This window comes from Microtus ochrogaster, chromosome 4 (assembly GCF_000317375.1).
Source record: "Microtus ochrogaster isolate Prairie Vole_2 chromosome 4, MicOch1.0, whole genome shotgun sequence".
In the NCBI taxonomy this organism is placed as follows: Eukaryota; Metazoa; Chordata; class Mammalia; order Rodentia; family Cricetidae; genus Microtus; species Microtus ochrogaster.
The window spans coordinates 17,248,571-17,275,067 of NC_022011.1; the positions used below are offsets into that span (position 1 = coordinate 17,248,571).

The following is a 26,497-nucleotide window of genomic DNA, read 5'->3' on the forward strand; positions in this document are numbered from 1 at the left end:
CTTCCAAAGGTCCTGAGTTCAATTCCCAGCAACCACATGGTGGCTCACAACCATCTGTAATGAGGTCTGGTGCCCTCTTCTGGCCTGCAGGCACACACACAAACAGAATATTGTATACATAATAAGTAAATAAATAAATATAAAAAAAAAAGAGTCCCTAACAAGAGAAAACACATGTAATGTACTGGACAAGGCATGGCACAAGTCTGTGTTCAGTAAACGGGGTGAGTGTGACATCAGCAAATGTTTCCTGTCCTGGAGAACCGTGTGGGGCAGACTGTTCTCATTCCCTGCTGAACAGGCTGGAAGTGCAGGGAGAATTAGGATCTGAAACAAACTCATGGATTTCTGTTGAGATACTTCAAAAAGAAGCTATCTGTGCCCCGCCCCTAAGGTGAGTGGACAGACTAGTCAAAGACAACAGGAGAGATGGCTTGGGGTTACCCTGGTTTCCCTGGACACATCTCTGCTCCTTTTAGTAAGAGCTCTCACTGGTCCAAAAGGACTCTCAGTGACCAGGCTAAATGGAGGTGGCCTTTAGTGGAGAGATAGAAAGCATGGGACAAGTGACTAGTTTTTATGCGCAGTCTCCTCTGGGAAAACCCATGAGCTCTGCTCTTCAAGTGAGCCCATTGTTCAAAGACCACACACAAGAAAAAGCCTAGTATTCCCTGACTGGTTTTGAAAAGGCCATGTGCCTTTCCAAAAACTCAGCTGACAGGAGGCTTACGTGTGGCAGTTTAGGATAGCCACCCAGAACCCCAGATTGTCCTATATGAAATACAACCATCAGGAGAGGACTTCTGACCTTAGAGCCCACATTCTAGGAAGACCACTGCACCCATTCAGGGTTGGTAATCTTGGGCAAGAAAGGGGAGCTGTCAGTGCTCACTGGTGACAGGGTCAGGGTCTGTGAGAGCTCTCTCCACCATGGTTTTTTTCCCTTTTGCCCAACTGTCTCTGACCTCAGAAGTCTTCAGGCTGCTGTCTGGAGACTCGAGAAAAGGCTCTGGTAAGACTTTGGAATACAGCCTCAGCCCAGGCCTCCTCTCAGAGACACCTACAGGTCCCCAGCTAGCAGACTTGCCCATGCCATCACATCTCACCTGAGTGGGCTTAGATCAAAGAGGTGCCACATCCCACTCTGCACAGCTTCCCAGCTGCCTGTCTGGGATCAGAGAGCTTGGCTGCAGCCTCTTGCTGTGACCTTCTCCCCTACCCTAAAAAGGCATAAGAAGAGATTCCCTGTTCTGCCACATGAACACCGATTTTCTTTTGAGATCCTGCCAGGCTGTCTCTCTCTGGTACTGGGTCTTGAATTCTCCTTGGAGCTCCCATGTTGCTGCCCCCCTCTGCCTCTCTTGTTCATTGTGTTTAAATAACATCTAATATATTCCTCAGTCCCCAGTGATCTGACTCAGTGTCCTCCTGCATCACCTGACCCATCCCAAACCTAACAGTTCTTGGCCAGGGCTGTGGAGCTCAGGAGAAGAGGTAGAGAGAACAAACTCGCCCCAGGAGTGTGACTGCAGAGATTTCCGCCTCACTGCAGCCTGCACCTCCCAGGGGACAGCTCAAACACCTCCACCAGCCTCTTCCGCCCACCTCCAGCTCTTGCTCATCTGGCTGTGTAGTCTGAAGTGGCTCTGTCTCAAGACGGGCTGGTGCTGCACATGCCTAGGACAGGCAGAGCTGAGCCTGGCTCGGTCTGATTTAGGGCATGTCCTCCAGATCTGCATCTGGACAGAGCTGTTCTAGCAGACTAGACCCAGTTACCAACAGGGCATTTTTGTAGGTTCACTCAAATGGTGGACAAGTTGCTTTGGTGGGATTCAGCGGGCCAGGAGGACAAAGGGATATGTGTCTCAGGGCTCTTCCTGAAGGGCTGAGAGGAGCAGGATCTCCACTTCCTGACCCAAAGAGGACAGGGATGTGAGGAAGAGTGCAATCCCTCAGTCACACAGATCTGCCTTACATTTCTGGTTTGGGCAAGCAAGAAGCCTGTGGGGGTGCTGGAAGGAAGCTCACGTGACTGACTGGCTGCTCAGGGGCAGACAGATGCTGTGGGGAGTCCTCTGTATACAAAGACAGGCCAGTGGAGTGGTGGCTGGGGAGCCAGTCCTGCAGATGTTGTTAAGTGAAACCTGATGTGGCGACATGAGAATCTGCAGAAAGCCTCACAAACAATCTTCCCTGGGATGTTTTGGATTGAGTTTTGTGGCTATGACGTGAAGGAGCCTCACATGTCAGGATAAAAATAGCTCTGGCCTCAATACACAACCCAAGTTACAGTGCAGCAAAACCAGATGCAAAAACATTAGCCACCCAGCTCAGACTCCACTTGTAAGGCCCCGGCTTCATTCTCTAAACCTTCTTCCTTGCTGAGGTCAGGCCCAGGGATCTGGGGAGGCCCAATCAAGTAGCTCTTAGGATTTGCTGACTTGAGGGAGTAGGGCAAGGGACAGTGGCTACTGAGAACATACCCAGGAGGCCAAAGGAACAGATGAGATCTAGACCCTGTTGCTGATTTAGCCAGGCCATGGAGATAGTGAGCTGGCTTCTCGTCTGTGACCATCTCAGAGAAAGGGGTACAGTCCACTCTTGGCAAAGAAAGTGCTTCATGAAGCTGGGCGGTGGTGGCACATGCCTTTAATCCCAGCACTTGGGATGTTGAGGCAGGAGGCTCTCTGTGACTCCCAGGCCATCCTGGTCTATATAGGGAACTCTAAGACAGTCAAGGATACATAGAGAAACCTTGTCTCCAAAACAAAACAGAAACAAACAAACAAAAAACCAAACAGTAATAACAAAAAGAAAGTACTTCATGGAAGAAGAAGCAAGACTGGGAAGCTGGTATGGGACAAAAGGGAGACTGGTAGGGAAGGAGCAACTTCCTATAGAACTAAGAGACTAGAAGAAGGGAGGCCAAGCTGCTTTGGTCTTTTTTTTTTTTTTTTCAGAGGAAGTTGTAGAATTGAAGGTAGTACCATTATTTGGTTCCATGGATGAAAGGACACCACACCAGCATCACCTGGGTGACCTGATCCTGGAGGTAACCACCTAAGACAGGAGTTGGAGCCTCACCCACATCCAGGATGCGTTCCAGCTGCTTGGCTCGCAGCACAAGACAAGATAATCAGTTACAGAGGGGCTTAGGAGTAATTCTTAGCTTTTAGGGGAGTGGTGGGGGGGTCACACAGCCATCTGCTATCAGGAAGGGGCTGCTACTGAAGCAAGGGCTGGGACAAGGCCAGGGCGAGAGAGAGAGAGAGAGAGAGAGAGAGAGAGAGAGACAGAGACAGAGACAGAGAGACAGAGAGACAGAGAGAGAGAACTAGAATTGGCAAGACCAACCAACAAGAAGTCTTGCTTGCCACCTTCCTGGACAGCGCGTCTGGGGAACTTCTGCTCACCTTTGGTGACCTGTTCATAGCCATCCTTCATTTCAATCATCTCTTAAAAAGAGTCCTCATCCTTGCTGGGTACCTGCTGCTAGGGATTCATACATGAACAAAACCTAGCTCTTGTAGCCTGAGATCTCAAGAACATACAAGACACTTGGTGATCCTGATAAAAATCAAAAAAGAAGCAGGGATGACCCAAATGTTTGCATTTCTGATCACTCTGGGCTATCAAGGATTTGGAACCTATACCTTTGTTCCTTGGCAGCAGGAGGGGCCTTAACAGGTCACAGCCAAGAGGGAATGCAGGGGGGTTCCACCATCCACCCTGACAAGTATGAGGGGCTGGGGGCGGGCAGCCTTGCAGAGGCTGTCACCAGAACTGATCCGAGTGGTCCTGTGATACTAAGAACAGATGTCAAGGCAGTTCCTCACAGCACAGTGCTGGTCTTAGCCCTGCCTATCGAGGAGCTTCCAAAGCCCCCAAGTACTCCATCCCAGTTTAGAAGATGGGGAGGTGGGTCTTGCAGCAGGAGCCCACTACAGGGTCCAGATCTTTCTGCTGCCTCCCAAGAGCTGAAAGGAGATATAGGCTTTGAGGTCCAAAGAGCAACGGGCAGGGTCTGGGGGAGCTGTGACAATAAACTGTGGGAATAGTAAGCAGAAGACAGCAGGACAGGAAATGAGGTTCTATGGAGCCTGAGGCCAGCCTGGAAGCTCCGTGAAGAAAAGAACTACTTCTTGGGGAACTGGTAGGCTGGAGCCACAGCTGGGAACAGGACACCCAGACCAGTTCTTAGTCAGACAACTAGGCTCCTACTGCTTTTCCCCTTAGGTGAAGAAAGCTTCCAAGGGCAGCAAAGGTGGAATCTCTATGCTTCTTTGAGTGCGGGATTGATAGCCAGTCCAAATGCCTGTCACAACCCTCAGTCAGAGGACTGAGGCATGCTCTCTTCTCTGAGCTGCTGGATGAAGTTGGGCTGATCTAGGTGAACATCCCTGTAAAGTGTTCAACACAGGACCAGGTTTCAATAAGTGCATGGCAATGCTGGCAGCTCTTGGCACCACTGTTACCACAGGGAGAAATGGTCTTGTTCCTGAAAGCTCCTGGGTTTCTTCCAGGACTTGGTTGTCTGATGATAGGAAGATACTGCTGACATCTGGTCACACCGGCCTAGTCTGCAGGGAATGAAATGGAATTGGAACATTTCACCTTTGTCCCTTTCAGAGCTAGAGGTGGAGACACCAGACCAATGAGCCCTGCAAAGTATGTTGCCATGGGCAGTTTTTAGTCCATCAATGGAGCTGGGAATAGAATGCTTGCTGAGAAAAGACAAAGCTATCCCTACTCCTCCCTAGTGGTGGTGCACACCTGTAATCCCAGCACCTGGGAGGTGGAGGCTGGATGATTTAAAAATCAAAGTTATCCTTAGTTACCTGATAAATTTAAAGCCAACCTGGGGAACATGAGACCCTGCTTTAAAAAAAAGGAAGAAAAAAAGTAAAGAAAGAAAAAGAAAAAAGAAAGAAAAAATAGGAAAAGAAAGAAGGGCCCATGGCAAGCAGGCAGGTCATGACACTTAAATGTTAGGTCAAGTATCAGACCTGCTGTGACCCTTAGCCCAGATTGCCACACTACTGCTTGGACTCTGAGGGTACCTGGCTCACCTCAGGCCTGATATCTGCCTGAGAGCAGAGCTTGTCCAGGCCTTAGGAGAAAAAGAGATAGATCTTGGTTTCTACTAATTGTTCTGTGGGTCAGGGTGGTCCCATAGAGGACTGGTTACTGTCCTTTTTTCCACAGCCTGGCAATACAATACATGTGCAGATTTTATGAATCGGGTAGAGATGGTATACAGTAACCTGAGTCCCAGGAGCCCCAGGCTAGGAGATGGCTTTACTGAGAGGCCTAGGCAGCTCTCCTGCTGTTCTGGAGGGAGTTCTTTTCTGGTCAGGAACAAAGGAGGTGGAACTCAGACCTGGTTGTCTGTGCTGGCAGGAGAGAGTTTGTGCTAGGTCACTTGAAAGGAAAAGTCCCATGTGGGCAACTCTGTCTCCAGTGCCCTGGGAACTACTGTGGTACTGCATTTAGGGCAACACAGCACTCACCCAGTCACGTGATAGGTCTCTTCGCCATCACTGTGTGGGATCTGCACTACTTGAGTGTACAGAGCTAATGTGAAGGAGGGGCCGTTGGCTTCCCTGGAGATTCCCTGACATTGCCTTCTAAAAAAGTTCCTGCATGGAGGGTGGAGTGATTTCCTCTTATGGGACACAGCACTGTAGTCTCAGGTTCTCAGATCTGTGTCATGGAAAGGCAGATGACAGGACTCTAGACAGGAAGAAGGGCTGGTCTTGCAGCCTCTGTCCATGTGCAAATACGCATGTGTGCACAGTGCCCAGGAAGTAATCTGGGGAAGAGCAGCCAGCAGAGCAATGAGGACATTTCCTGCATGCTTTCTGACCTCAACACCGCCCCACACATCCACGGCGTCTACAGCGGGCCTCCCAAGGCAGCTGAGCCAGGAGAGCGCAGAGGGCAAACTGGCTTCCTGCATTCCTTTCTTACTGATTTGATCTTGACCCTCCAGAGTCATGAACATATTTGTAAAGTTTGATGCCAGCTGTGGAGATGTAGATGTGAACGCACCTTCATCTGTCTGGAGGGTCTCATGGCCCCAAGTTCCATAAAGGGCTCAGGCTAACTTTGTGGCTACCAGTAATTGCAGGTTTGTGAAGGAAATTGCAGTATTGGCTATCGGCACTTCTCTGGGATTCTTCCCAAGACTGACTTTCTGCCCATCTTGGATGTTTTGTTGTTCTTTTCTATGACTTCTGAGTGTCCCTGGCTGATATGATTCATTCCAAGAGCTTTGGCAGACCAGGGTAAAAGTCCTACTACTTCAGCCTCATTAATGGCCTACCCAATCTGATGGGGCGAGGGACTGAGATTCAGAGTTCTCTGCCATGTAAGTTTTCTCAGCTCTTGTCTCTAAGCAGCACCATGCTTTTGATACCCGATGGTCCCCAGGAACCTTGCAGGACCCCAACTCTAGACTGGGTGCCTAAAAAGTTTCTTGGCGCATACTCTCAGTAGCAGGAACCCATATTGCAGCTATCAACTTCTCTGTGCTCAGGAAGGAGGTAAAGAAAACAAGAGACCACAGAGGGTCCTAGGAGCACCAGGTATCTCAGTCTGCCCAAGGCTCATGCAACCTTCTGCTGCTGTCACCCTGAAGATGGATAAGATGGTAGGGTGCTATCTCCTAGGGAGGAAGGACTGAGGAGCATTGCAGGGCTCCTTCCTCCTGGGATCCTACTGGACCCCCCCCCCCATCTAAGGAAAAGTCTTTCCTCCATATCAGTGTAGCTCCTATTACCTGTTCTGCACCACCACACTTGCTTTCTGCCATCTGTCCCCCGAATTTGTGGCTGGCCCTTATTATACTGACTTGAAGACAGAGAGGGTAGAGAATGAATTCTTCCATTGAGGGACAGGAGGTGGGAGCCACAGCAGGGGGGTCCTGGCATCAGGATATGGGAGCTGCTTCCTTGATCACAGCTTATGACTGCTCAAGGGAAACTGGTCTCCTGAGTGAGGAAGTGATGGCATCCTGGGGAAATGGGAGAGAGGAAGCCAGGCTGCTGCTGGAGTCCCTCGCTCTGCACATCAGACAGAACATACAGCGGGAGAGCCTGGAGCTTGGGCTCCCATGTGCCTCCTGCTGCAGGGCTCTGGAGATCCATAGCTTTGTCACGGAGGGGTGTCCTCAGTACACGGCCTGTGATTTGACTTGGCATATCCAGGGGTGTACCAAGGCCTGAAAATACTCTCAACTTCTCAGACACTGGGCATGGATCTGGTCAAACAGCTAGGGGCTTCTACTGGGGTGGGGCAGGTGTAATATGGATCCAAGGCTAGGAACCAGAATACCATGGAGTTGCGGGGGTGGGGGGAATGACAACACAATGCTACTGAAAGGCTATGGGTGTGTGGAAAGCTAATGAGGTCCTTGTGTCTAGACGGCATGAGGGGTTCAAGGGACAAAGACCTGGCAAACATCCAAGACTCATTGGGTAATTTCTTACCAATCTGTGTCCTTGGGCCTTTTTTAAGGATCACGTGGCTCAGGGAGGTGGTCTCTGCCTGGGAGAGGAGGAGCTAAGCAGTGTGGCCAGGGACAAGAGCTACCTGCCACCCCGAAGGAACCCGAGGAACAAGCACCAGGAATGCCTTGGCTACCTTCACTTGCAAGGACAGCCCGGAAACAGCCTGTTTGAATTATCCTGTCTCTTGCCTGGGCTGCCTGCCATGCTGAGAGCTATTCTGAGCTTTGTTGAGGAGGAAATGGCTGCCTAGCCTTTTTCCACCTGTGAGACCCAAGACTGAAGGTCCTGGCTGGTTGCCTGCCTGTGGAGAAATTGCCTCAGAGGGTTTTGTGCTTAGTCAGTGGTTCAAAAGCATCAAAAGTACTGAAGATGAGGGAAAAGGGCTGTGAGGGTCTCTTTGGGGGCTACTGGAGTGTGAGCCGGGAGGCAGCAGGAGGGTGCTCTCTTTTGTGGTAGAAGACCATGGGTCAGCAATCTACCGGCCCTCATACCTGGCAGAGCAGCCTTACGAGTGACCTCCTGGTGCAAGGTAAGATTCAGTACTAGCATCTTCTCAGGACAGAGCCCTCAGGGAAATACTTACTGGGAGGGTTTAGCAGGTTGGCTCTGCCGGAGGTGGGTACATGAAGCTCCGAGTGGCTGACTCGGAGGTCAGGGCCATCAGGTGCGCCTGGGTCATCCGTCTGGCCTGCAGGGGAGGAAGCAATTTCTGCCAACACCTCCAGATCCTTCAAGACAACCTGGGGAGACAAGCGGAGGATGAAGGACACTCCCTACTATGGGCTGAGCTGATGTGGCAGAGATGAGGAGTGTCTTGTCAGGAAGGGACACCTGTAGACCAAGTGCTGCTTGCCTATTGCTGTGAGAGGGCTTGGGAAAATGTGGTGAAGGTGCAGATTAAGAGGACACTGATGGCGATGCCTAGGAAAGGAAGCTGATGAGGCTGGAGAATCTTTCCCACAGCCCACCTCTTTGACTCTGAACCAGGACTGGAGAGGGCTCCTTGAGATGCAGGTCTTGGGCGTCAGGATGAACCATACATAGGATGTATGTCACAGTCTCTGTATTGTATGAGGTTCTTGGTCCTATACTTCCCTGTGCAAGAACAGACGTCACTGAACAGGTGACACTAGGTCACACAGAACCCAAAGGGTCCTCTATACTTTGGGTGTGATTCTGGCCTCTGGTGACTTCCTAACATCCAGACAGGACTGTCTCCCATGTGTTTCCACTCAGTTTTGGGTGGGGGCAAGGCCTCTTCAGCTGCCAACTTGCCTACTGACTCTTCCAGGGAAGAGGCAGAATACACGTGCAAGTTACTCTGGGCCATAGGCCCTCTCTCCCCTGGGGTTGCCTCTAAGGTGCCCCTAACCCTGAAACAACATCATTTTCACTTGGCACCAGAGCTGCACAATGGCAAAGCCCATCCCATTGTTGCATTATACAGTGGGCAGTAGGGAAAGACCAGGGCATGCCCCTTTGTGTATGGTCATGGGTCCTAAGACCTGTGTTTTATACTCCCCCAACATGGAGCTCCTCCCACTGCAGATCTTGCCAAGTCTTTCTGCTCCCAACTCATCAGTTCTCAAGAAGGCCTGCCTCTGCCTCACCACAGGTACATCCTTAGAACTAACTCTGACCTCCAGCACATCTCAGCAAAGCGGCTGAAGATAGGGACAGCTGTGCCTTCATTGTGCTACCTTGAACCCAGACCAAGAATTAATCATTAGATGGTGTGGGAGGAGGAAGGGGAAAAAAGAACCATAGTAGGGAAGGGGACTAGGGGAAAAGCTGCAGAGCTCTGTGGGTGGGCCCTGAGAGGTTAGCTGGGTGGAATTTGATAACACAGGTCAAGATAAGGCTAAAATGTGGGTCCTTTTGGGATGATGAAATGTTCTGGAATCAGACAGTGATGATGGCTACAAATCCCTGTAAGCACAAATGCTCTTCAACTGAAGATGGGGTTATGTCCTAATATACACACTGTAATTTGAAAATATCACAGTCTATACACCCAACCTATGAACACTGGAACTCAGCAACACAGCACACTGCAGACAACAAGCTGCTTTCCTTCAAGATGACAAGGCTCACCAGGAGCTGTTCACCACCAAAGGGTATGAAGTGTAGTGCACACCAGTGAGCCTAGCACTTAGGAGGGAAAGGTAGGACCAATTTGGGTTTGGGGAAATGGCTCAGTGGGTAAAATGTTTACCCTGCAAGCAAGAGGACCTGAGTTTGGATCTCCAGCATCCAATTGAAAAGTCAGGCACAGTGGCACATGTCTGTAACCACAGTGCTTGAGTGGAGGAGATGGTCAAATCTAGGGGGCTTGCTGGCCAGCCAGTCTAGCTAAAATGGTGAGCTCCAGGTTCAGCAGGAGACTCTGTTCAAAAAGGTAAAGAGAGCAGGCATGATGACTTAGCAGGTAAAACCATTTGCCATCAAACCTGCTGATCTGAGATCAATTCCCAGAACTCACATGGTGGAAGGAAAGAACCAGTTAGCACAAGTTGTCCTCTGATCTTCATTTACATACACATGCCATGACAGGCATGTTTGTGTATAACTCTGGAAAGGTCTCTGAAATGTGAAAGTGCCCACCTGACGCTACGTGACTGTCACTTTTCTTGACACTTTTCTGCTTGTCAGTCTTCTGCTTGACTAGCTTTCCTGTACCATTGTTGAGGATCCCTTTGCCTGCTGACCTTTTCCGGCCTCTTGGTCTTCTCTAAGCTATATCACATATTTGGCACATGACCTTAACACCTGTACCTTGGCCTCCTCTAGGTTGGTCATGGTGTCACTCACTCAGATGCCACCTCTACTGTTCCCCCAACACAGGCCCTGAGACCTTCTTTAAGCCTGTATGAGTTCTTGCTTTTATCCAAGCTGCATAAGACACTTGGCTGTAAGGAGGGAGTCAGAGCCACCCTTGCCTATGGCTGTGGGCATAAGAATCAATAAAGCAATGGCTCTTGCCAGGAGCTTATGGTTTGCCTGTCCTTTTGTGCACTGGAATTTGGGTTTTAGTTGCTCTTGGAATAGGTTCTATTTGCTGAAATGTGGGAAAGGGCTCCGCAGTGACATGGCCCCTACACAGCCCTGTCATATGGCAGGAACAAAAGGTAGCACCATGTCAGCCCAAGAACTAGAGGATCCTAGGTGGGTTTGAGTTGTAGCCCTAGGGCTCTGTTTCCTGAAAGGAAGAGTCTCCAGCAGGATCTCGGCTCCAGGAAAGGAAGACACAGAGGGAAGAGGGTGTGGTGGGAAAGCAGATGGCATGGTTATGAAGTTTTGAAAGAGAAGCAGATCCTAGCCCCCACCATTCTCTGGAACTCCATTTCACAAGCAAGGACCTTCCCAAAGGTCAGGGATGGGAAACTAGATCAGGGACTTGGAGTGGGGGGACAGCATGGGGGTGACTCAACCAAAACTAAACAGCAGGGCAAGAATCAAGTCAAGATAAGTTCTACAATAATTAAACAGAGTTTTCATAGGGGTACTCCCACTCCAAGAGAATTGCAACATATATTCACACAGAAACTTCTATGTGAACATTCATCCCAGTTGAACAACAGAAAGGTCTCTCTTCTGATAAATAGAATGTGGTATACACATTCCACAGAAAAATGATCTGGTCATAAAAAGAAATGAGGAAGGGGGCTTGACTCAGTGAGTAAAAGCTCTTGCTGTACAAACCTGATAAGCTGTAGGGCACATTTGTAATCCCAGTGCTCCTGTAGTGAGATGGGAGACAGAGACAGCCTGACATATGTTGTGTATCAGTAGAAACAACAGAGATCTTGGCTCAGTAAGATAGAAAGAAGGTAACTGACTCCTGAAAGTCATCCTTGATTGTGGCATGTGTACATACCATACACAAATTAAAAAAAAAGATATTGGCCTAGGTAGCAATATGAAGAGTCTCATAAACACTTGCTAAGTCAAAGAAGGTAGATATCCAAGGCTACAAACTACCATGATTACATAAAATGTCTAGAAGAGACAAATCTGAAAAGATGAAGGTACATTTGTGGTTGCCAGTAGTTAGGGTTGAGACTGCTAATGGATACAGTTGCTTTCTTGGGGGATGAAATGTCCTGGAATTAGGCAGTAGTGATGGCTAAAACCCTTGTAAAACATTTTAAAAACTGCTCAGTTTTGGATATGAACTGTATGTAAAATGTAAAAACTAAACCAAAATTTCAAATTAGCACACTAATTCCCAGTCCGGCAGCACTTTAGAGAATTGGCTTTCTTTCACCACTGCCCAAAGAGCAGTTCATTCTAATGTCTTATGATCTGACAATCGGTTCAGACTCAGGACAGATGAGGAAGAGGAGGAGGTCACCCTGGTCTCCTTCATGCACTTTGCTTCTACAAGTCATGCTGCCCCTCAGGGATCTCTCTGTGCAGGTGAACAGGGACACTTGCCCTCTGAGCAAAAAAATCCGGGAGGTCAAATGTTCTGAGTGAGAGAAGTATGGGCAAGCAAGGCTGACGGTACAGATGCCCCCAGCTCTTGCATGATCCCTGACACCAGGTACATGACCTACTAGATGTCTGCAGGGTACTTTTTTCCATCTGAAGACATGCCTAGGAAGAACCAGTAGCATGCAGGAAGAATGAGCTGAACAAGGTCATGTCTCCTGGAGCAGCTCAAGAACCAGGCTACAAGAGACAGAGAGGTCAGAGGAGCAAGCTGTACTTGCTTCTGGCTGGAATTAACACTCAATCACCATCTGTGTCACCTTACACTCTTACATGAGAATCTGAGATTTGTACCGTCACCAGCTCAAGATAAAGAGTGTCTGTTTCATACTCAGCTCTGGTCCTTAAACTTCAGTTTGTTAATAAAACTACTCAGGGCTTTGTGGTCAGATATTCCAGACTCCCAACACCTCCCCTAGACCAGGTAATGCTATCCAATGCAGCTCTCCTCTTCTTAAAGCCTACTGAGTAGTTACTATGGTTCTGCTCTGACTATAGGAGACACAGGGCTAGACAGGATAGGCTCTGTTTGAGTCACAGGCTATAGGATGCAAAATTAAACATTTATTGAAAGAGAGCCTCTGGGCTTCAGGAATCAGCAACTTAGTTTGAGGGGAGCCAGGAGCCTTTGGAAGCAATTGGATACGTATCCAAAGGCGTGCGTGTGTGCGCACATGTAGGGCATTTGATGTATTCTTTTAACTAGCATAAGCTGCTTATGGATGCAGAGAACAACTCGGCACATTCCAGGAAACAACGCTTGTGGTGCTTTAGTTCCAGAGAGGGATGTGAGGACTGGAAGGTGTGTGTAGCTAGAAACAAGCTCAGGAGGCAGGCTAGAGTGGACTGTCACAAGCTTATGATCCACACAAAGGAATATGGGCTCCATTTTGCAGGTAATAGCATCTCTATTTCCCTGTACAAATGGAGACTTGACCATGCAAAGCTGCCCTGAAGGCTGTGAGACCAGCTGGTCCTCTACGCCCAAGAATTCAACCAACTGTGGACTAAAAATATTACTGTGATGTACATAAATACAGTAATATGAAGGTTTTTTTTGATGGAGGAAGGTCATTGGTTAATTAAATAAAGAAGCTGCTTGCCCTGATAGGTTAAAACATAGGTGGGAGGAGTAAACAGAACAGAATGCTGGGAGGAAGAGGAAGTGAGGTCAGACTCGACAGCTCTCCTCTCGGGGGCAGATGCTCCACTCTTGCGGGCATCTGAGGCACATGCGATGAAGCTCCGACCCAGGATGGACATAGGCTAGAATCTCCCTGGTAAGCCACCTTGTGGGCTACAGAAGATTATTAGAGATGGGCTAGTCCAGGTGCGAGAGTTAGCCTAGAAGAGGCTAGATAGAAATGGGCCAAGCAGTGATTAAAAGAATACAGTGTCCGTGTAATTATTTCGGGTAAAGCTAGCCAGGTGGCGGGAAGCAGCCAGCTGCTCATATTACTACATTTTTTCTTATCTATTTCCTACACAATGAAGTATAATAGTATTGCCAAAGCATTTAATTGTATTGGGTATAATATGCCACCTAGAGATGACTTAAAGTGCATGGAACAGACTATGCAGGTTATATGAAAATACTGGCCCATTTTATAGAAGGGATATGAACATTTTCAGATTCTAGAATCCAAAGGGTCTCTGCATCAACCCTTTATGCATACCAAGGAACAAGGGGACTTCATGTACAAAGCACAGAAAGCAGGCTCAAAGATTCTGATTTACCACTCTTATTACAAGACTTTTAATCCCAACACCAAGATGTTAATGGCCTTGGCTTGGTGATGGGGTGGGAATAACAGTGTTCACACAGTGCTTTTCATGAGACTGTACACCATCCATCTCTGCATTATTGCCTCCTGCCACTGGACAGGAGAGCAGAGCCAGAAAGGCTGCACATTTTGCATTCAGAACTCTCTTATTTTAGAAAGCTTAACATCAAACGGCAAATGAATGCAAATTACACTTCAATTGCACAATTCAAGCCGGAAATGTTGTCTACAGGTTCCGCTGGTGATCCCCGCCACTCCTCCTGTGCTTACAAAGCAAATTATTTGTTTCTGGTCCTAGAGACTGGCAAAAAGCCCATAGCCCTGCCTGGGACACCATACATGCACAGGTGCACACACAATGAACTAACCCTTCCCGCCCCTTAAATAGAACAGAACTGAAGAAGGGAAGGGGCTGCTTGAATGGACGGCAAGGAATGACTTACAGTGGATACTGGGGAGTTACTGTGGGAATATATAGTAGCTCTCTGACATTAGCTCTTGTGATCAAATCCCGGGGCTAGCTGTTTCTCAGCTGACTCATAATCCCAACTTGGATTTTGGCCTTTGAAGCAACAATCAAAATAAAGATCTGGCCCAGGGAAGAGTGCTATGGCAGAGAAAGGTCTTGTCAATAGGGGCTCTGGGAGAGACAGCAGAGACAGTAGAGGTCCACACTTCCTGTTAGAATTGGCTTTGAGTCTCTGTGCCCAGCCTGGGTTGTGGTGTTCTATACTTCCCTGGAGACCCTGCAATCCTTGGAGTGTGGGTAGGAAGCTGGGAGACAAGAGATCCTTGCTCAAGGACCTCACAAGGCCAGAAGGAAAGGCCCCAGAGCCACAGACATGTGGCCAGTTTTGCTCCACCCCCAGAAACCCAGATCCAGTTCTCCTGCCAGTGAGCAGGCTGCCTGGGTCCATGCCCATGGTTGGCCTAGAGTCCTGGCTCTGAGGATGGGGACTAGCTCAAAGAAAGCAGGAGGAAGCCACACCAATTAGTATGCGCTACACAGCATTTTTGCAAAATGAATATAAAACACTTGTGCTTTCTTTTTGTGTGAGAGAAAGAAGAGGGGAGGGGGAGGGAGGTTACAAGAAAGCAATATTCTACAGGAGCAGGAGCTCCTGCTGTTACCATGGCAGTGGAAGGGGGTGGGGAGGGCCATCAGCTGGTCCCTGGTTCTAGAGTGCAATGTGCTGCCTTGACTCCTTGGTGGGGTGCAAGGGTCAAGATTGAAGACAGTGAATACTGTCTCTGAGGGAAGTCTCAGGAGCTGCAGGAAAGGGGCTTTGTATTTCCCATGGGGTAGGCAGCAGAGAAGAGAAACCAGGGATTCCTAAGATGATCCCCTTTGTTGAAGACAACTTTATAGTAGCAAACGGCATTTTCCACATAGGATAAACATGGACACTGTCATCTGTCACCCTCATTTTCTAGTAGCCAAGGGCAACTCTCTTCTAGACTGTGTTGCTTTTTTCCCATCTTTTGCTGGTCTAACGGGAAAATCCCAAACTGTGCTCTCTTCAGTGCTGGCCGGGAAGAAGCTCTAAGAATGTTCCCAAGAGGCACACTTTGTACTGGCAAGAGAGATGGATGCAGCTCCTGACTCTGGACACTGCACTCTGGCTAGTGTAAGCCAGTGCCAAGGAATATCTGAAGACTCTGTCTAGAACAGCTGATCGTAGTGTCTCACATGTGATGTGGGCCAGGTCAGGTTGTCCCTCATGCTCTGAAGCAAGGCTGACAGGAAGACAGAGGCACCAAGGCCTGGCTTTCACAGGAACATTGGGCTTTCTGTTTCTGCCCACATAGGAACTAGTTCCTTTTGTTATAAGGGTATAGCTCAGTGGCCAGGCCTCCTCCATCCCTGGCCACATATGACTTGGCTCTTGCTGCCCTGGGGCTCAGGGAATCAGCCAGAGAATTCACCCTAGGAAGCCAGACTGAAGGCCAAGAGCAGTGGGAAATGCACCCACACCAGCTGGCAGTAGGGCTGGAGGCCTCCGCCCTAGACACAAGGTAAACAGGAGCTGCAGAAAGCAGCAGGCAGGCTGGCATTCTGAGCAAAGCTGGGGTCACACGGTACCATGAGAACCCTGCCCTCTGCAACAAGATGAGCACTGCCCCAAGAAAAAAAGTTTGGAATTCAGGTGGGTAAGTTCTGTCTAGGTGTGAACACATTTCCTGTCCTATTAGAAAACTACTCAGGTTGCTTTTTAGTGTCTTGGCAAAGCAAAGTAACTTGCATCTGTACACACACACAGCTCACAGTCAACGTTGGCTGACTGAGTACACATCCTAGGGGAATTTAGGCAGCTTTTTTTATTTTTCCAAATGGACTTCGGAGATCTTTCCTAGCGTCTAGACCTGGACTGTCTATACTAAGGCCAGTCAGTACCTATGCTACTGTCAGTCCCACCGATTAGTTGTGTAGGTTAGTGCAGATGATGCTGGTGGTTGCCCCTCTTGGGGTACAGGACAGAAGAAGGGGCAGCCTAGGGTAGGATCACTGAGAGAGTGGACTGCTGAACCTACCCTCTAACCCCACAGGTCTTCCTTCCTGCTGATCCAGCCATTCTCACTTGTACTGACCTGAGATCCTGGTTCTTAGGGGTGGAAATTCTCTGAGATTGTTAGGGAACTCAGTGCAGCAGGACAGTGGTACACATGCATGCCCTAGAGCTTTGTCATCAAGTGATGAGCTCCTGCATTGTGGTAACCAGCAGAGGGGAGGGGTTCTGATTCTCCCCAGAGTTCTGCTTAACCCTGGTTTATTGGTAAGCTTCCCACAGCACCTGGCCTGAGATATGGACAGGGCTGGGTGGGACCAGCACATTCTGCAGCCAACGTGGTTGTTAACCTTCTTGTGAAATGTTTCTGAGCAGCAGCTATAGGTTGGACAGACTTCTCTTATAGCTCAGAGCTAACCTTCCATTATAAAGAGTGATAAGGGCTATGAATGGATGGACATAAAGGCAGAGAGGTTCTGGCTCAGTCTTAATGTGCGGAAGAACGTATACTGGGGACAGAGACAGTAGAAAGAGGAACGGAGAGGGAGAAGGAAGGGAGGAGAACAGGGAGAGAGGCGAGATAGATAGATAGATAGAGGGAAGGAAGGAAGGAAGGAAGGAAGGAAGGAAGGGAAGAGAGGGAGTGGAGTAGAGGAGAGGAAAGGAGAGATCATATATTGGCTTCAGAGAGATTCAGGAAACCAACTACAAATCTGGACCAAATAAATTCCTCAACTTCTCTGGGCTCTTTGAAACTAGTTTCCTCTCAGGTGAAACGGAAAAAACCCCAGAGCCCTCTTGTGAGGCAGCTGGGTGGATGAAGGTGAGTGTTGGGGACCAGGCCTGTGACAAAGCCAGAGAGTTGTCTGAACTGTTACTGTGGAGAGTGGCCTTCTACTGGCCTAGCATCTTGTGAACCCACAGGAAACTGCCACTTTCAGTTTTCCAGAGGAGGGAAAAAAAACATGCAATCTGGAAGAACACTTGACTTCTAAAGATGCCAGGAACAGTGTATGGTGCATGGGGTGACCACAGTCATGGTCTGGCTACTGCCTCCAGACTACATGGAGAGGCATAGGAGTTGAGAGCTGGGGTCCCTGCTTCCACAAATCTCATTCTGATCCACAGTTGTAGCTCCCAATCAGATATATGCACCATGTCTCCTGGGAGTCTGTGAAAAATGCCAGCGCCACCCAGGCAACCAGACCCAGGCTGAGGGTACAGTGGAGGGGATGTGGGACAAGGCCCAAGTAGCCAGCTCTGAAACTGCAGAGGATTCTGACATAGCCTGGTGTGGACAGTGCTTCAGGGCTTTGAAGTCTAATGGTTGAACTTTGACCCCTGAAGTGTGATCATTTGGGAAGTTCAAGGAGAGATGGGCACTGGGGGCCTGTGGCAGGGCCAGGCCTTTAAGCAACTCTGTTCCCTATCCCAGGAGCAAGCTGAACCCTTCTGTTTAGTCTTCCTGCTCCCAGCAGGCCCTGCCCCCGAGAGAGCAAGCTTCTTTTCTGCTGCCTTTCCCAGTCCTCTGCTGTCCACCTGGAGGGAGCCAGGCAGCGGCCTGCTACAGCACTCCACTCAGGGCACTCACTGGCCTCAGATCTGGCTGCATGTCTGTCCTCTGTCCCATGCCAAGTATTGAGAGAGACAAACAGACAGGTCCTTCTGGCCCACAAAACTGACTTTGTGGTGGAATGAGATCAGGCTTCCTGTGGTTACTGTGGGCTCCCCATCCCCTTTAGGGTGGCTAATGGAGAGACGGGGAAAAGTGTAAAACCTAGAGCAGAGGCCCTCTAGACGGACACAACTGTTGTCAACAAGTCGTTGCCAAGGACTTAATTTAGAAAATCTACATCCTCCCTAGGCTCCTAGCGGTAGCTCCAGGTACTTTTGCTGGGCTGTGGGGTGCAGTCGCTGAAGAGTTGGGCCAGGGGGTCTGGCTGTCCCTAGAAGGAAGACACAGGGATTGGGACCAGGATCCAGTGTCTTCCTCTCGCTGCCTGGCAGCTCCTGTTGCCTGCCACTTGGGAGAGAAGAGGGAAGTAGGAAGCTGCAGGGTCAGCTGTGTCTGAGTGCAGACACAGCATCCAATGCTGTGGATAAGGGCCCTCTGCCACGGGGAAGGGGGACCACGACGGATGGATACGGACCCTGAGCCCCCTGTTTTCTCACGGGGAGTAGGCCCCTAGCTGGAAGAATTAAGCTCTTGGCTACTGACGTTATTTTAGTGTTGTTATGGGTGAAGATTTTAATCTATTGGATAATCTGATTTTAAAGAAACCTGTGGAACTGAGGCAGAAGCGGAAAGGTTGTTTTTGTTTGTTTTGGAGAGTAGACAGAAAGAGAACCAGAGTGAAATAAAAAACTGAGGCAAGGAACTGAGATGGAAGAACAAGTTCCATTCTCAGGGAAGACTGTCGGCTTCTGAACACACAGCATTAGCATTCCAGGGAGTGGAGTCAGGACCACACAAAGTCAGAGCTGGAAAGGACCATGGCCAATCCAGTCCAACTCCAGCATCTTAGAGAAGAAAACTGGTTCTGTGGAGAGCTGGATGGCATGGGACCACAGGCCTCCTGAACTCTGAGACCCCTGGTGAATTGGCCTCAGCTTTTTAGAAAACCAGATGGAGGACAGAGAGGGTTTCTGATCTGAGCCTGGAGCTACCGACTGCCTGTCCCATCTGTGAGTAGTCCAGAGGCAGCCCACAAGAACTGGAAAGGGTAAGAAAGCAAAGTCAAGATCAAATGCTGAGAGGGAGAGGGTGCATTCTTAACTTAAGGTCAGCCAAGAACAAAATTCTATTAGGGCAATATGAGAGACCAGTCCTACATGAACTGTATCCAAATCTGAGCTGGCCCCCTGTCCACAGCAGAGACTGTGTGGGGTTTTTAGATCCCCTGGAATCAGATCTACCCAGCTCCCAATTCTAGCTCTTAGTTGCATGACCTTGGGTGAGTTATCTTCCCTATGTATGAACCTCCTTCTGAGTCAAGCCAAGAGAACTGAAACCATTGTAGGACTACCGGTCAGATCTACTGAGAAAACAGATTGTTGGTATTGTTATTCTGACAAAACCTAGCATTACCTGGGGTACAGGCCTCTGGATATGCTTGCGGGAGGTTAGCTTGCTGTGTTAATTGAGGTAGGAAGCCAACTGTGGATGCCATTCCTTAGGCAAGGGATCTGGGACTGTATAATGAGAAAGGGAACTGTGCAGCAGCAAGCATTTACTTATCCCTTTCTGCTTTTTAATTGTTACCAATTGCTTCAAGCGCCTGCCCATTCACCCTGCTAGGATGGACTGTATGTACCCTTGAATGTGAGTTGCTTCTCCTTTAAGTTGCCTTTATCAGAGCATCCCGCCACAGCAACAGGAAAAGAGATGAAGACGTAAGACAGATGAGGTGGAACAGTGGACCTATGTGTGCCCTGTCTCCTCACAGGCACACTGCAGCATGGTTCCTGTGGGAGACTACCATTGAGGCTATCAGAGGGGGCCATTACTGGCTCCTCGAGTTGCCTTTAATAGAAGTGCCCTCTTTAAATACAAGCCTTCATTTGGAAGCAGATCCTAGATGGCTAATCTTCAACTGAAGGCCCTCCCTTTAGAACAGAAGAGCCCTGGTTACCTTGGAATCTACAAGACCATAGCCTTCTCTTAGCAAGCTGTTGGCTGGGGCATCTTTTTGAGGGAGACTTCATGCCAATGCCCCTGTTATCACTAATCAAAGCAGGAAACCCCAAGCTCAGTTGGCCCCAAGCTCACTAGACTGAAGTGGCAAGACTCCTTGATAATGGGGAAATCAAGGTGCTACAACTGTGACTATGTGTACTGAATAGAAAAGAGACTCAATGGGACAACAGGGCTGCTTGGCCTTGACACTGAGTTAAAGTAGCCTCAGCTGGTAGAAGGTGGGAGGGAGGCTTCTTGCCAAGCCAGATGACCTGAATTTGATCTTTGGAACTTACTGGTAGAAAGGAAATATTTATTTAATAAATAAAGCTTGCCTGAAGATCAGAGAGTAAAACAGCCGCCCTGGTCAGTCTTACAGACCAGGCAGTGGTGACACACACCTTTAATTCCAGTAGCCACACTAGTTTGCTATAGCAACTGGGCAGTAGTAGTGCATGCCCTAGAGAGGAATATAAAACAGGAGGAGACAGCTCTCATACAGAGTCTCATTCTGAGATTCCTGGAGGCAGGATCGCCATTTTGGACTGAGGTAGGGGTAAAAGCCAGTGGCTGGTTGTTTTGCTTTTCTGATCTTCAGGTTGAACTCCAATATCTGTCTCTGGGTTTTTATTAGATGTGCTTTAGGAAAGAACTGATTCCCACAAGTTATTCTCTGACTGCCACACAGACACATGAATAAATATAAAATTGAAATACAAAAAAACAAAGTAGCCTCTCCCTGATCTGTTTAGGGCATTAGGGTGGGCACCTGCCAGGAGAGGCCACATTAATAATAGCACTGTCTTAGCAAAGCCTGTGCTATTCTTTACATTACAAATGAGCCCTGAAAGTGTCTTTGGCAGTTTGACTTGGCTAGTCAAGCCCTCTCCCTTGAGGGCCAAGAATCTCTTCGGTTTTTCTGCTCTCTTTCTCCAGAGACCTGCACCATGAAAACAGGTTTAATTTCCCAACTTCTGCCAGGTCAACCCCTTCCTCAAATGGGTTCATGGCATAGCAGGCTCAACCCTGGTGCCCTGCCCTTTGGTGAGAGACCAAGAGGCCCAGAATTGGAGACTAGCAACACAGACAGAGAGGTGCACCAGTGAGGACAGCCAGCAGCTCAAGGATGCCCAATTCTGCTTTGGTCAGGGCTTAGCCTAGGCAGGTGTCCTCACAGGTCTGGGTACTTCTGTCACATCCCATCAGGCTGAGGACATGAAAGGCAGTGACCTGTCCTAGATCAGGGACCATCACTGTATTTGCAGGGGACCCTCAGCACCTTTATAAAAAGCCCTTTCTCAGGTGCCTTAAGTTATCCCTGAGACCTCCCCCATGGGTGCACAGCAAAGGCCCAGAACTGCACCCCAGCTGTTGCCTCCTGACACATTTGCTAGAAGATGGTTCTCATTCTTTCTGCTGCTTTTGCACCACTCCCATCAGGCTATAGCTCTTGTCAGCAACTTCTCTTGATAGTGACTTTGAAGTTAAGGGAGGAGAAAAGCAAGGAGTTTCTCCTGGGTTGGTAATCTCTTCTGATACCTGAGATGCTGAGGTATCAGAAGAGGCCCCACTGCTGAGAGAACAGGTCCATAGTAAGGTGGGACCCAGGAGGGCCTACTTACTGATTTTAGAGGATTTGCTAAGGGGGTAGGGGGCCAGGCCATGGCTGCTGAGGTCCTGATGAGTCTCTGCCAATGATGTCCTTTCTTTTTCTCTCCCTGGACCTGAGGCAGCCAGCTGGAGGCTTCCTCAGCTAATATGAGGAGCGACGTTTCAGACACTGTGGAACATGCTGACGTCAGGGTTCTAAGAAGTGAGGCTGGCACTGGATGCCAGCTTTAACCCAGGGCTGCTGGGGAGGTTGAGGGAGGGGAGGAAGGACATCAAGGGGCACTCTTCACTTCCTTATTACCCACTGCCTAGCTTTCTATTGGAGCACAGGCTCCTTAGCCTGCTCTGTGCCCCATAGGCAGGAGGAAGACAGAGATGTGGGCATCCTGTGATTAGGTGTTGTCTGAAGAAACTGAGGGGAGGGGCTGTGAGTAGACATGGGGCTCATTTGGCTGAGGTCTTCTGCAGAAATGAAGAGCCTCTGTTTACCATGGGGTTGTCTGCATCCTGGGGCCTGTGCTTAGCATATGTTGCTCGCGAGTCCATTTAACCTTTCCAACACACCTAGAGGGAGGTGCCTTTGTCATTTCTTCTTTATGGGGACAGGCTAGCCAACAATTAGGTGGCAGAGCCAGGACTGGACTTCTGGACTGCCTGACCCTAAGACTTGTGTTCCTGATTACCAAGCTGCATTGTCACCTAAGAAGAGAACATTACCAGGAGGGGATGCCACTCTAGATCACAGACTAAAAATGGCATGTTACCTTAACTGTCACATACAAATCCTGAGCTGTTACTGAAGGACAAGATGACTCACTGGGTATGAGCCTTGCTCCCAGGCAGGGAATTTTGTTTTTTTTTTTAAAAGCTAATTTCTCAATAGGGAAACCTAGGAATGATGAGAGGTGACTGGTGGGCAGGGTCTGTAAGTACTGTGTCTCTGTGTTCTGTCTAAAAGGCAGGTATGGACTTTTTTAGCCTCATTTCATGGTCACAGGCAGGTTAAATTCCTGACGCAAGGCCACCACCCAGGATAGCCCAGAGGTAGAACTCTGCCCTGTGATTGGAAACCAACTGTTCAGGCTGTCCACATTCACTCAGAGGAGACATATGGTCCTTCCAGGTCTCTTCTGAGACTGAGTGCCACCCCTTTCCCATGAGAATTTTACATGTAGGTTGCGAGGCACCTACACATGGGAGGCACGGGTCACCTGAAGCCTCAGGGCCAGCTTATCTGAAGGTGGAGAGGACCCTGTCTTCAGGTAGAGCTCTCTCAGGAAGCCAGCAGCTGTCACCTGGCACTTCCAGGGCACGGGAAGCACAGATCCCAACACCGAGGCCCACCAGGAAGTTGTGGGCATGTGTCCTGCATTCCATGTTGGGGAAATCAGGGTCACATTCCTCAGAAAAAACAAGTTTTTGGACCTGTAGCTAATGAGAGGATTTCTACTTCAGTGCCAAGAATATTAATTTGACACCTGCAAACTGTGTCTGACAAAAAGGATTCAGATAATGTCTACAAGGGCAGGCAGAAGGGAGGAAACAGCCTCTTATCCTTAATAAAGGAAGACTAGATAATGCACACCAGAGGGGTGTGGCCTACCAATCTGTCACTCTGGCAGAATGAAGAACAATGGCAGTCAAGACACTCTATAGTGAGGCCACTGGCTAACAAGACTGAGAGACAGAGCGTAGGGATGAGCTAAGTCTCTGAGCTCTGTCTTCCCCATGCCTGCCTCTTGCATCATCAACACCTGGGTACACTCTGTCTCCTGGGGTTAGTGTATCTAAACCAGAGTGAGGAATAGAATATAAATCACAGGGTTCATCACAGTATTATTGAGAGAAAAAAGCATTTGCAACAGAGATGACAAATAGATGTCTCTATACAAAGAGCTTCCTAAAATCAATAAGCAAAGAGAACAAAGGATTTAGGGCTAAAGTGGGAGGGGCCTTTTCAAAAAATAAAACAATTCATACTGAACTGAGAATCTGAACAGAACAAGGGGGAAAAGGGCAATGATCCTTCTAGAGAAATCAGGAGAAAACCCAAGTGCCAACCTCCCCAGGGGGAATCCATACTTGAGGGGACATGGGCACAGCAGTTAAATAGTTAAGGGGATGGAGCTTGACCTCAAACAGATCTGGTTTTGAGTTTAGGTTCCAGCATCTCTTAGTTGTGGGCAAGTTAGAGCCTTAGTTTTTTTGTGTGTTGCAAAATGGAAATAACAGAGCTACTCCCTCCCAAAACTGCTCTGAGGTTTTCTAACAGCTACAAACAGAGTCCAGCATGGTCTGTGAACCCCAGGCAGCCCCAGGGTGACCAGAGTAGAGCAGTGCCTGGAAAATCTGGAAAAACCTATCAGGAAACACTTCCTGTATCTCCTACAGAGGACCCAGGAGGAAGGGACTCCCACTGCCAAGTCCACAGTGTGTCCTCAAGGTTAAAAGACCAGGAAGGTCTATTCAGGAACGGCATCCTGCTGAAGACTGAGAGCAGGCACAACCTGACTCACCACTGATTAGCAAGGACCCCAGATCCCGTGAGAGAGGCAGGAAAGAGAGGCCATTCTCTCATAGCAGCCCCCACCCCCAACTGTCCCCAAGATCAGCTTTAATTCTCTCCTCATGAGGCCCACAAGATGTGCCCCCAAAGCCCTGACAACATTTGGCACTTCAGCAAATCGAGTTTCCACAGCCGCAACCTGAACAGAGCAGTTTAATGGACTGTATCTCCTGTGCTCCCACTAAACACATCACACACAAAAGCCAATTCCAAGCAAAGGCGGCTGGATGGGATTAAACAACTCAATTTAAAGGACTGAAAACTTAGCTGCTTCCAGTGAAGTCCTGTGGAAAGAGCCAATCAGCAGACTTCTCCCCTTCTTTTTGCTCTCAACTCCTTGATGAGTCACTCCTAGCTCACAGGCAGAACTGGGCCACACATCCACCTGGGTCTCAGACTGCAAGGGGCAGCAGGGTGGGAAGAGAAGAGGGTGTATGTGGGCAGGAGGGGGCCAAAGGTGTGCACAGACCATCTGTTTGGGATTTTTCTGGAAATGTAGAGAGCATGAGAGGACCAGGAGGGTGATACCTGCCTGCTGGCTTTTCTCATCAACCCAGGTTCAAGAAAGCAAATCCAGGTTGCAGGACAGTAGCTAGGGCCCTAAGTGAGCCTCATAACAAACAGCCCAGGGAAGACCAAGCTGCATCATTCCAAAGAAGTCGAGCAACGTCTCCTTCTCCCAACACCAGTCCTGTCCTCCCCCATTACCCTACTGCACAAGTCATAAGCCTACTGTTATGTGGGGACAAGGCTCTACCATCCCTCAGTGATGAGAGCCCAGAAAAGGGCGACGGCCACATCACAGATTAGACCAGCAGTATCCAAAATACAGCCAGAAGGACCGATCTGGAAGATGGAGTACTGTGTCCCTGGAAACAGGCACACCCGTCCCTTGGCTAAGAGGCAGGGGAGCCCTAAAAAGAAACTCCTGCCCAAACTCTGGAGCCAATGATGCTAAGAATGAAGGTAGAGTAATAGTGAGTTGGAGTGCACTGCTCCCACAAAGGCCACCCTCTCCTTTTCACACTAGAAGTTCATGATGGCCCCAGGAAGCAAGGCTTTGGGACCAACTTTAAGTGGGTGGCCCAACTGGTGTGCAGTTGAAACAATACAACCACACAGCTCTTTACATACATCTACTTCATTTCAAACACAGGTACTACTGCTATCCTCATCAGACAGAGGAGGAAACCGAGGCAGAGGAGTCTGGGCAGCAAGGCAGGGCCATACCTTGTCCTCAGGCAGGTGACCCCAAAGCCACACTCACAACTACCTTCCAGGGCAAACAAACTCAGGTAAAGTTATAAACTCATGTCCTGGCCCAAGTGTTCCAGAACAGCCTACAGAAGAAATAGCCTTTCTTGAAAGGCTAACACATATGGTTTAAGAGCACAGCAACCAGACGAGCACATCTAATCTGAAGACCCCCACAGCTCACTAAAAGGAAGGCAGGGTAACGTGTTTCATAAAGAAGGCTGGCCTTGGGGACCTACCTCATCGGATTCATCAGATAACGTCTGAAGTAGGATAGGGAACAGGCTGTCTGTGTGCCGGAACATCTGGAGAGCAGAGAAGGGGGTACTTATGAGTGCCCTGCTCCAGAGTCTGCTCAATGCAGACTACATGCTACAGGTCTGTTATGCCCCCTGTCCCCTTCCCAGCCCGCAGCACCTCATAGCACCTGCCACTCTTCTGCTTGTCAGGCTTTCTCTAAATGGCCACATCCCCAACACTGCGTGTGGGCAGGCCCTGAAAAGCCAAGGAAGACCTTTAGATAACCACTGGCCTTCTGAGGAGCTGGGTTCAAGCTCACCTTGCGGGGAGTTTTGATGTAAAGATGGTAGAGCCACTTCAGAACGGCAATTCTGGTCATCATCCCAATGGCTGTGTCACTGAGGTGGCAGTTCAGGACTTGTACAATCCCATCCAGGTGCAGAGTCACTGGAGCCCTGTCAGTGCTGCGGGCAAGACCAAAAAGAAGCCTGGAGTCATTCTCTCCCCATAAGCTGCAGCACCCCTGGTCTGTACACTCAAAAGCATATTTCAACTCCACTGTTCTGGGCACTGGCAGGAAGCTAAGCAGATGGCCCTCGTCTGGCTAAGTCCAGTGGCTCCAAGGTGGGCTTGCTTCTGTTTATTTCCTTCTGCCCTTTATGAAGGAGCACAGTGTGGGTGAAGCTATGCTGTCCACATGGGGAGAAGGCCATTCTGTTGGACTCCTAGTCACTTCACCTTCCTCTCCCCAGCACCACAGACTCAACAGAGCTGGCCGAACCTCTGATTTGAACATCCTGTATGTTTAGCATCCTCAGTGCACCATGCCAGTCCTGCTGATGGAACCAAACTAA

General features: G+C 49.1%; 1 protein-coding gene across 1 annotated transcript in view; it reads right to left on the reverse strand.

Annotated features, from left to right (window-relative positions):
• Vac14 (Vac14, PIKFYVE complex component) overlaps nt 1–26,497 on the reverse strand; it is a 112,229-nt gene that overhangs the window by 44,729 nt on the left and 41,003 nt on the right. Inside the window, exons 11-13 of the mRNA XM_005345677.2 lie at nt 25,963–26,107; nt 25,643–25,708; nt 8,095–8,251 (exon numbers count right to left, since the gene is read on the reverse strand). Coding sequence (XP_005345734.1) covers nt 8,095–8,251; nt 25,643–25,708; nt 25,963–26,107 — 368 coding nt within the window. The remainder of the gene's footprint in view (nt 1–8,094; nt 8,252–25,642; nt 25,709–25,962; nt 26,108–26,497) is intronic.